Here is a 10903-nt window from a genome sequence, read left to right on the forward strand (position 1 = left end):
CTATTTTTTACGGCAACTAGGAAGAAATAGACGGAATCATCCTTCTCTCCATAATCTACGACTCCGTGTAGGGATAACCGACCTGAAAACCAATTCGTGCCAATTCTGGGCAACATCATGAAATATGGGTCCTTCGTGTACACCATCTACGCTTATACAATATATATGACAAGAACATTACCAATGAAATTTTGAAAACCTTTTTGGATCAAAAAACGGAAATGAATCAAGAATATCAAATGATAGAATGACAGTGTTTGTCTTTAATCTTTCCCCTTGGGATGCACCAACGCACTCACATCAATTCAGAATCGTTTTAGATTCACGAACACATGCCAAGCCTATACAATGACTTGCGGAGGCTAACCGATGTGTCAGATGTTCAGTGTTTTTACATCATTAGCCCATAATAATAATAATTATCATTAGTACAAAATTGTCCCCCTTAATTAATGTCACCGGTCTATTACTAGTCTTTAATATTGTCCGGTCCACAGTATTAAAGACTACTAATAAACCGAAATGTAAAGTAGTAATATAAGTATGATGGATCGCTCAACACTGCACCAACAGCTCATTCATTTTTTTTTAAATGTGAGTTTGAGGCATAAAAGAAAAGAAAGACAACACGTGATGAGCGAATTATTGTTTGAGTACTTGAGGTATGGTCTTTTTCATGTACCATATAATTCGCAACCGTACACATTACCTTAGTTATGCAAATGCACTATATACCTCACATTTACGAGTCGACTCTTATAGCTGGGTCAATGCAGCACAAAGCACGGCGCACTTGCGTAAGCGGCTACGCTCCAAGTGGGGCGGAGGCGCCTAGCGGTTAGGATCGAGGACCCTTGATGCCACCATCCATCGTTGCCATTCGCGATGGTCCCACTTCGATACCAATCGCCGTCCCAATCGCACCGCTTCCAGCGGAGCCGCTTAAAGACATCACCCCACGGATCTGAGGTGGTACGGATTTCAGGTGGAGTATTCGTATACGGGATCGTAGATTATGGAGAGAAGGGTGATTCCGCCCATTTCTTCCTAATTGCCGTAAAAAACGGCCCGGAAGATACGGCTTCGGGCTTCCCGGCGCGTTACTTTCTACAATGAGTTCGATTGGAGCGCGCCAGCCTTGTGCTCGCGCCGCATCTTCCAAGCCGTTTTTTTACGGCAATTAGGAAGAAACGGACGGAATCACCCTCTTTCCATAGTCTAGTATCCCGTATACAAATATTCCACTTGAAATCCGTACCACCTCAGATTGGTGGGGTGATGCCTCTGAGGAACTTCACGACGCTTCATGTTGTTTTGGCCAAATTATATGTACAATTACATTTGTACGACCTTCCTTTCCAAAATCATCATGGTCACTGATGAATTCTAAACTCATTGCACTAATCTCCATAATGAAGTAGAAGTTCAGTATCCGTTCCAGCGCTACCTCAAATGGATTTCAATTATCCTCAGCAAGAGTACAGTAGAAAAAGTGCAGGACTACTAACTGTTAGTTTTTTTTTTGTTGTGGTTTGTGTGGTGGGGGGGGTGGTGGTGTTTTTGTGGGGTGGTGGGGGGTGGTGTGGTTGTGTGGTGGGGGTTGTGTGGGGGGTGGTTGGTGGTGGGTTTTTGGGTTGGGTTGGGGGGTGTGGTTTGTTTGTTTGTTGTTTTGTTTGGTGGTGTGTGTTTTTTGGGTGTTGGGTTGGTTTGGTGGGGGTGGTGGTGTTTTGGGGTTGGTTGGGTGTTGGGGGGGTTGTTTGTTTTTATTGTTGTGTGTGTTGTTGTGTTGGGTTTGTTGGGTGTGGTTGGTGGTTGGTTGGGGGTTTGTGGGGTGGGGTTGTGTTTGTGTTGTGGGGGTTTGGTGGTGTGTTGTGGGGTGTGTGGTTGTGTTGTTGGGTGTTTTGGGTTGTGTGTTTTGGTTGTTTTGTGTTTGTTGTGGTTTTTTGGGGTTGGTGGTTTTGGGTGTTGTTTGTGTTGTTTTTTGTTGTTTGTGGTGGTTTGTGTGGTTGTGGTTGGTGTGGTTGTGTGTGTTGTGGTGGTGGTGTTGTTGGGGGGTGGTGGGGGGTTGGTTTGGGGGGGGGTGGGGTGGGGGGTTGGGGTGGTGGTTGTGGGTGGTGGGGGGGGGTGGGGTCAATGTACAGTGAAAAAGGGTGAGGAACTCCGTTGCCCCTTGATAATCAGCTCAACAAACTCATTTCCAGAAATGCAATGCTACAAACGGGTTGCCCCTTAATAATCAGCTCAACAAACTCATTTCCAGAAATGCAATGCTACAAACGTAGCCGAAAATAGTAGGATTATTTTGAGGAAGTACTTCACTGATGAAGAAGTCCGATGTGATGGAACGAGACCGCAAAGCAAGCACTGATGCACAGAAATCCTGTTGCGAAGGACTGTCTGATACAAACATCCGCCGGAATTCTGCATTTACGTACGACTGACGCCTCTTATTTGACGTCTGCAACGTGCACTTTGAATTTTTACTTCTTATGTGGAGTTTTTGTTGATATTGTTTATTTCAATGTTCATACATTTATTTGTTGTAGTTAGTAATCTATTGAACATTTTAAACATATGTCATATTGCATTAGATATTTTTGCTGGAGACCAATTCTATCTTTTGCTAAGGGACAACGTACAATTCTACTACATGGTTATTTTACTTTTTCTGAGATTTTTGGCAGTTATTTTCTATCCTCCTTACTTCCTTACTACCTTAACTAATGGCACTGTTTCTGCTAAGGTTTAATTGCGTCATAGAACTATGAACCAATGTTTATGGTTAAACGTAGCTTTGATGTTCACTATTCTGTTACATCATATTCACTTTTTTGGTCGACGATCACGAAATCTGTAGACACGATTCTCGGTGACCCATTGATCCGCTAGCAATACTGTGATCGATCCATAATAGATCATATTCATCCAAAATGCGAACCACCAACATTTCGCGAACACTCCATCACCAATTGCTTCCGCAATTTGACGATTCGTCTCCTGTGTTCCATAAGTAGCATTCATATAGACATATCTACTGAAATAAATGATCCACGCTATGCAACAGCGGAAGTCTAGCACGTCTTCCCATTCGTTAGATAATGGACGTGGATAGCTCCATTCTGTGATTCTTTTCCAACCATAAGATTCGAGTTCATAGTCTGTACCGCATATCTGGCAGTTCGTATTATGTGTGATTTCAACCCATTTTTCTAAGCATGAGGAGTGAGTTTTTGCAACTGTACCCTTGCAGTTACATGGACATATCAGCTTTGAGTGTTCCTGACTGTCATCCAGGCAGATTCGACAGAGAGCCTTTCCATCCGTGGACGTTTTGCTTCCACCAGCTGTTGACTGCTTCTTCACACTTCTTGCAGTCGGTGTAGCGAATGCCGAGTCTGTTGTGACCGGATCCACTGGGAGGTTCTTGGGGGAGTTCGAGACCGGTGAGCTCAGCATGTCAAGTGAAGCTTACCACGGTTGGAGAGATGTTTTGAAAATATATCAAAATATCAAATTGTTTCTTACCAATCTTATCCGGCACGTCAACAATGACTTCTTTTTCTCTAGAACTCGAAATAAATAACCTTTTGACAGAATTCTTTTTTGTCAACACAACTTGAAATAAGAAAACAGGAGTAATTTTTGAACCCCTTGAAATCAACAATGTATGTGTCAACAATATACAGCCTAATGGGAACATCTTATTTCGTCCTATCTGGTAACCTATATCTGTGCAGTTACGGCATTGAAACGTCTGGAAGCAATTGATTTATTCATGAGAAATCCTGCAATTCTTTCAGTGATTTAGGATGATCGCTCTTACGGTTTGAACCTGCGATTCCGTTATCGTTTTGACATCTGACTCCTTGTTAATAATAGCGTTTCGGTCCTTTTTTCAGGGGTCCGGTTTCCTTTATACCGGGCAGCTTCATTGATTTTAAAACCAGTTTCCCGTCGTTTGAAATCGATCGCAGATTGTGGAACATTACTGCTTTTCCTTCCAAAACATTTCCCATTCTTCTCACTTCGATTGCTTTTTCATCGGTTTAGAAATCAGTCTAACAGTTTTGTTTTTACGTGCTATTTGGTGGTGATGTATCACTGGTAACGGTTTACATCATTATTCCCCGACTTTTCAAGTCTTTTCTCGATAGACAGCTTCCTAGCCCTCATATTCCCGCTTCTTTTTGTTATTTGCATCCACGTTATGATTTTCATAGTTATTTTTTTCCTTGAAAATAGCTTAAGAAGCGCTGAGTGATTTCATACTATTTGTGGATACGCAGCTACACTCTTTAAGCAGGGTCAGACATCGGCCCCTACTTCCTATTGCTAAACGGTATCATCCCTATTTTTAGCCGGAACTTCGTTGAAGATGGCGTTTCGGCTCGTCTTGGATTGTCTACAACAACAGGTTTCGAGACGAATATGTAGCACTATAGTTAGGAGAACGTACTGTAACGAAAAAACCTTTAAATCTCTTCTCGCTGACACTCGTGTTGTTAGTCCATTTGCGGACCCTTCGAGAAGCGTAGGTTTTTGATTGAAAAACATTTGAATTCAGTTTTCTCTTTTCTTCTTGCTATTTCTTTCACACCTGTATTTTGGTCAATGCTTAATCCATTCTGGATTCAGACTGTGGTCCCAGCGGTCACAAATGGTGCCAAATATTTTTCTGTTGCACAAGAGCAACCTAACAAAGATCATGAAAGTGCTGAAAAACGGAAGGATCTAGCACGGCCTTCTGTTTCGAAATCCGAACCAGTGGTAGAAAAGGGAAAAGAAGAGGTTGGTTACGATTTTATTTATTACCAGCTACGTAGAACTCACTTTCAACTTTGTTCGCTTTTCCTTCTATTCATTTCTTTTTGATATCATGCTCATCATCATAAATCTTCTTTTTCGTTGTTTGGTGAACTGGTGAACTTCAGTTTAGGTGCCAATTACGACTCTTCAATTTTATTTTGCTCTTGAACACTATGAATATTTAAAGTCAAGTTAGGCCTTTTAGGAGAGTGTTCACAAATTTTTTAGGTGTCAATATAAGATGCGAATTTGCATTTTGCTAGTTTTGAATTGGGATAATAATCTGATAATGATGATATTTAATTGCTACGGGGTCTAGATATATCTTTTGTGAGAAGTTGTCCTCATTTTCATGATTTCCGTTTTTTATCAGAGGATATATCTACTACTTGATTCAAATACCGGCCGTAGTTCATGTTTTTTTGTCAACTAACGAGTGTCCCTAATGCTAAAGAAAAAGACAGAACGTGAAGTCTTCGTTTAGCCAAAGAAATCAACAAAGCCAGATGAAGCAGGAAGACTATCGGCTATTGAAGAATTGAATTTACTAAAGGAGACTTTGTCGAAGGCCGAACAGCAGTCCGAATCTGGTGGATCAAAAGGAGCTGATGACGAGGTTAGAAGGAAACATATTAATTTCTTAAATCAAAATTCACTCGACTTTGAATTTTGCTTGAGTGCGAGCCGCTATGATATATTTAGTGTCTTCTTATTCTGAATGGGTGAATCTCGTTCTAAACCAATATGTTTTTTTATTACACATCTTCGTAGTTCAAAGAATCATTTTTAGCATACATTTGACGAGGAGGCAGAGAAGGAAAGGCGACGTAAGCGGTTAGAGCGTAACACGCGTATTGGTGGAGCTATACTGTTCGGAAGTAGCATTGCTGGTCTAGTTACCTTCTGTTTGTACTATGGTAAGCTTTCATGATAGTTAATATTATTTTTCTAGAACATCATTTAGGTAAATGTTGTTGTTCTCCTTTTCATGCGCAAACTTCCAGGCCGGAGTAAACGTGATGAAGCGGGGAATATTGTTCCAGACGAATTTTCTGGGTCATATCTTGCGCCTTTCTATCGCATCGCAAATAGCTTTAAACTTTGGAGAGATGTGAGTCTTAGCTCAATACTTAAACTAATTCTTCTTACTTCTTCTACCTACCATTTAAGCTTGTTTTATGTTTTGTTTGAAGAGGGAGTGCATAGTTTTTTGAATCAATTTCCATCACCTTTACTATTGCTATTATTTTTCAGTTTGTGGTTGAGCCAGCTAGAGAACAATTGCTTCCCGATCCCCTGCCTCATCCATACATTCAACCAAAATATACTTTAGTCATAGAAATGAAGAATGTTCTGGTTCATCCAGATTGGACATACAAAACTGGGTATCGGTAAGTATTCAGCTGTTCTTTTTTCTCCGGATTCTATTGATTAGAATCTTCTTTCCCTTTTGAACATTTCTCACTGTTCAAAATGAGTTTTGTTAAGATTTGCTAAACGACCAGCTTTGGAATACTTCCTTGATGTTGTCGGCTATCCTAATTTTGAGGTTGGACTTCACGAGCTTGCATGGCTCACATATTTGAAATGCTTCGAGTCCATATGCCTTCTTTAGGTTGTAATTTACACAAGCGAGGCCATGATGACGGCCCATCCTGTCGTTGACTCCTTTGACCCCAAACAACGTATAATGTACAGGTTATACAGGGATTGTACTAAGTACATGCACGGACAACATGTCAAGGTACATTTTTTGCAATATCTTTTCCTCTTTTTCTCTTTTCTTGAAGCAAGCTAGATTCTCAAAAAGAAAAGAAAGGAAAAATAGTGCAGCGTGATTGTTACTTTAAATTGTTGTTCATCAAAGTTTTCTGTGAAGTGCTCTAATATATAAGTCACGGACTTTTTCACACCATCACTTCCATTGGTACCACAGCTTTTACTGTTATTTGAAGGTTCATATTACTCAAGAGTGGAGGTTTGAACTTTTTTCCCCGCTTTATTTCAAAATGATTGTTTCAGGATTTATCAAAACTGAATCGTGACCTCTCTAAAGTTATTTTCATTGATGTGGATGCTAAGGCGGGTCAGTTAAATCCAGAAAACATTCTACTTGTGCCAGAATGGAAGGGTAACATGGACGACACTTCGCTCGTCGACCTTGCCGAACTGCTCAAGAGTAAGTTATATTCCAACTTTTCAAAACCGGGTTTCTCCACTAGATTTTCTTATTGTTTCTGTTTTTTATAATACACCTTTGTGGTACAACTAAATGCACTATCAGCTTTTGAAATTGCGCTTCTCGAAGGTCAACTACGTTGATACTACGTATTAAATGCAGTTACCACATGACGAAATATTTTGGTTTTCTAATGTATTGATTGGTAGTGAATAATCACTCAAGGTACTGCTCAAGGTCTATTCTGAAATAGTTCATCTAAGCGTTTCCTTCTTAGTTTTTATCATCATGGTGATTGCAAGATGGACAATCTATTGAAATTTAACCGAAATATATAGCGGTATATACAGTCCTTCAAATCGTGTCCATTCCGTAAGCCGTGTCTTCTGAAGTCTATTATTGCTAGTAGTAGAGTTGTCTGTTTGTGGAAGTTAAGGATCCCTTCAGTCAAATTTATTGATGTAGTTTCTTCCAATACTTCATACTTTCTCCCATTTTCAGCGATTCACTTATCTGATGTAGAAGATGTACGACCAACGCTTCAGTATTATTCTCAGTTCCCTGATCCAGCAAAAGAATTCCGGCGGAGAGCGATCTATCTAGCAGAACAGGTTTGATATTCGCGTTGTAAACAATCGTTGTATGGAATCCCATGAGTTTGATACTGTTTCCAAGTTATGCATGTAGAAGAATGAATTGTAAGGAGAATCTAAGGGTGCCGATCATTTTGTTGCAATCAGTAGTCTGAGCGAAATTCTTGTCGATTTCTTCATTTTAGGAGGAACAGATGAAACACCAAAGAGAAGAAAGTAGTCATTCGTTATTGAAGAAGTACTCCGGACGCCTATTCGGGTATAGGCGACACGCACCGACCTAAACCGATTAGAGCCAGGAAAATCCTACTAAATTCGTATCATTATCTAGTCTTAGTCACAAATGCATTGTCTCGGTGCCTAAAATTCTACCATACACCCTTTGTTATGTCATGGAGGGATGAATCGAGTGTCGTTTTGTCTTTCTTCGAAGAACTGAGTCTTCTCCCGAGCCACAGTTAAGATTCCGTCATATCTTGAGGAATTGTTCAGGTTGTTTCGCAGCAAATATTCAGGGAAATGTGGTATACAGTTTGCTGTTGGGTTTTGTAGATTTTCAATATAAATTCACGAAAACAACTTTGGAACTGTCGGGAGGTGAAAGTTATTTTTTGGTAATTTATAACATTGTAAGAATTCTATGAAGTCTTCAGCAACAGTTTGAGAGAGCGTAGTGCTCTCAGTGAATATTCAGCTACATGCCCCTGGATATATTGCTCGGCGCAACACTTCCATTTATCTCCGTCACCCTTGTGCCCATTCAGCCAGCGAATTTGTTAGGTGTTAGGTGTTTCCCATTTGTTAGACGTCGGATCGTATCCTGACCTGATTATTCTCTCATTTCGTTATGTTTCATTGCTCACTCACTCTCACTACTCGCTTGTTCCGTTGAAGCTTTCCATTTCATATGCCTTTGTTAGACCATGTATGGAATGTCATCCGAATTTGCATTGCCTAATTATGTCGTATGACAAATGCAATCGCAACCAGCCTTTTGTTAACGATGATCAATTGCTGCTGCTACTGATGGTGTCATCGTTAGAGTTTATTAGTAGTCAACACTAGAGAATACAATAAAGCGTGGACTATACCACTGCTACCCTCTGATGAAACATCTATAGTCCGATTCCTTGGTCTTTTCAAGTTTTTGTTTGTATTGATTGTTATAGCTTAGTTGTTCCGTAGTTGTTTTCTTTTAAATCCCTTCTTTTCGCGTGTTTGTTGTTGAAACTTTTGCAAATTTCTTGAATAGACGTGTAATTGGAATAGGTAATTGTTATTGTTGATGTACTCATAAAACTTATCACATCAGGAAGAAAATGTGATTCATGGTTCCAAAGTTGTGAATTTGGTTCAATGATACTTTTTCAGAGTATTTTATTTAAGTAACTGCTCGCTTGAAATGAGGCCAAAGTCGGGAGTAATCTGGCAAACCACGTTCACTGAAGAATTCAAGATTTGTGATTTGAAAACTTTTGAAAAGGGTTTCTTGTTAGGTGCGTTGTGCTTTTATTTCCTCCCCGAAGCATGGCTGGGAAGGAGCGCATTGGTAGAATGGTCATTCTGTTGTAGAGATACAGTTGTATGCATAGACTTTTGCCAATGAATTACCCATCGGCAAAAGTCTGTTTGGAAGTAACATTCTTATTCTGAACTAAAAGAAAACTTTATTGGTATAAGCACATAGGAACTTGTGGTGGATATCACTCAACGTCTCAAATACTTTTCGAATATGTCACTGCTATGGAGAAACACACATTTTTTATAGTGTATCTGGTTCTCTTAGGATCCCTGCTGCAATGCTAAGGAGATTTGTATTTTTTTCATTTGAGAGACTTGAACATCCGCTACATATCCAAAACCATCAATCTTCCCTGCGAATTTTCAAAGCGTTGGTTTTTTTTTAAAAATATTCTCTGCCACATGACAAATTTTTGAGCCAGTTCGGCGTCATGGTTGTCCAGTTTCACGAAAGTGTCAGCAAATAAATCATCTAAGCTGTCATATGTCTTTCGTGCAACTGCTGACAATTCATAACGGGTCGCTGAAGACGGTAACGATATTAGTGGGAAAAAGAGCACACATGCACATCCAAGCATGGAATTATTCTATGCTGTGCCATGAAGGCCTTTCCTTCTTGTTTCGGCTTGTTTTGTTTTGCTTCCTCTCAACACTCTCTGCGACAGTGAGGAGAAGTGTTGGATGGTAACAACAGAACAGAGCCACAGTACTTTCAGAATAAGTATAGTAAAGCGCCTATACATATATTTTTTACCTCCGCTCACCTTCATACAATTTTAGTGGATGCGACAGAAAATATGTTTATAAGAGAGTGCAGAATTGTACTTTCGCCCTAAGTTTAGTTGCGAAGGTTCGTATCTATCATCGCTTGCTTGATTCAAGAACATTAATAAGCATTATAACATAATATAACATTAATTGTATGGAAGAATATTTTAGAATTCTTTCAAGATTACATTAGATACAGAAGAATATTATAATTTGTCTAATTCATTCGGCATCTTAGCAAAATATTCTATAGACTGACAGTTCATGCATTTATAAGTTCATTTGTCTGTGGAAATTATTTATTTCCATTTATTTCATTTTTTTGGGTACTTTTAGGTTTAATTCACATACATTTATAGGTTGTTCGAAAAGTTATTGCCGTTTATCTTCGTACATTTCTTGCAACTATAAGCTGTTAGATATTCATGTACTTTTAAAATTCACTTAGAGGAATGTTTTCTGGAGCGCTCTCCGACATACGTAATGTCTATAGTTGCTTGATTTTCAATGCAGCCATCATTCTAGAAATGATCCATCAAAATATCGAATACATGATTTTTTGTTCTATGGTAACGCAGCTGAATCATATCGCATTAAAGAGGCGTCATTAGTGAAGGGTGATGCCAGAATTAGTTTTGGAATAGTTCTTAGGAGATGAAGAAAACGAAAGGTGATCAACAGTGGTTGACAACGATGAGTTGGAGGAGTAGTCGAAGATCCATACATAGCCATTTGAGAACTTATTACTTTGGAGTTGTGATGTTTTGGCTCTGACATCTATAAAGCACAATGGTTGACCACCATAATTTTGGTCTGTCCTTTTGAATACTCATTTTGTGGGAGAGGGGAAATCAAGACTCGCGAGAAGTGCAAAATTAGGAGCCAAAGTTCTTTTGCTCAAGCCTAGGCCGAATGTTTCAAGTAGGGAATCCATTCTTTGCTTAGGTGATTGTATGAGCTATTGATGAAATTGAAAAACTTTTCTGAAATCAAGCCGTTGTAGCTTTGTCTTTAAAATAAATTCTGTCCTTTGTTA

General features: G+C 39.4%; 2 protein-coding genes across 3 annotated transcripts; one reads left to right on the plus strand and one right to left on the minus strand.

Moving 5' to 3' along the window:
- Positions 1 to 2133: 2133 nt before the first annotated feature.
- RB195_013501 (uncharacterized protein) lies at positions 2134 to 7862 on the plus strand (the record flags this gene model as incomplete). 2 transcript variants are annotated; one of them, XM_064203348.1, is made up of 14 exons in its annotated part: positions 2134 to 2150; positions 2261 to 2278; positions 3295 to 3443; positions 4359 to 4531; positions 4636 to 4788; positions 5291 to 5422; positions 5597 to 5723; positions 5811 to 5917; positions 6061 to 6197; positions 6295 to 6355; positions 6422 to 6550; positions 6829 to 6985; positions 7487 to 7596; positions 7764 to 7862. In XM_064203348.1, the coding sequence occupies 14 exons, from the start codon at positions 2134 to 2136 to the stop codon at positions 7860 to 7862; spliced, it is 1569 nt and encodes a 522-aa protein (XP_064059229.1). The 2 variants fall into 2 exon arrangements, with proteins under 2 accessions (XP_064059229.1, XP_013304190.2); XM_013448736.2 differs by lacking the exons at positions 2134 to 2150; positions 2261 to 2278; positions 3295 to 3443 and having other exon boundaries at positions 4376 to 4531.
- RB195_013502 (uncharacterized protein) lies at positions 2824 to 3456 on the minus strand (the record flags this gene model as incomplete). Its single annotated transcript, XM_013448737.1, has 1 exon — positions 2824 to 3456. One exon carries the CDS (start codon positions 3454 to 3456, stop codon positions 2824 to 2826), a length of 633 nt encoding a protein of 210 aa, XP_013304191.1.
- Positions 7863 to 10903: the final 3041 nt, after the last annotated feature.

This window comes from Necator americanus, chromosome V (genome assembly GCF_031761385.1).
Source record: "Necator americanus strain Aroian chromosome V, whole genome shotgun sequence".
Taxonomy (NCBI): Eukaryota; Metazoa; Nematoda; class Chromadorea; order Rhabditida; family Ancylostomatidae; genus Necator; species Necator americanus.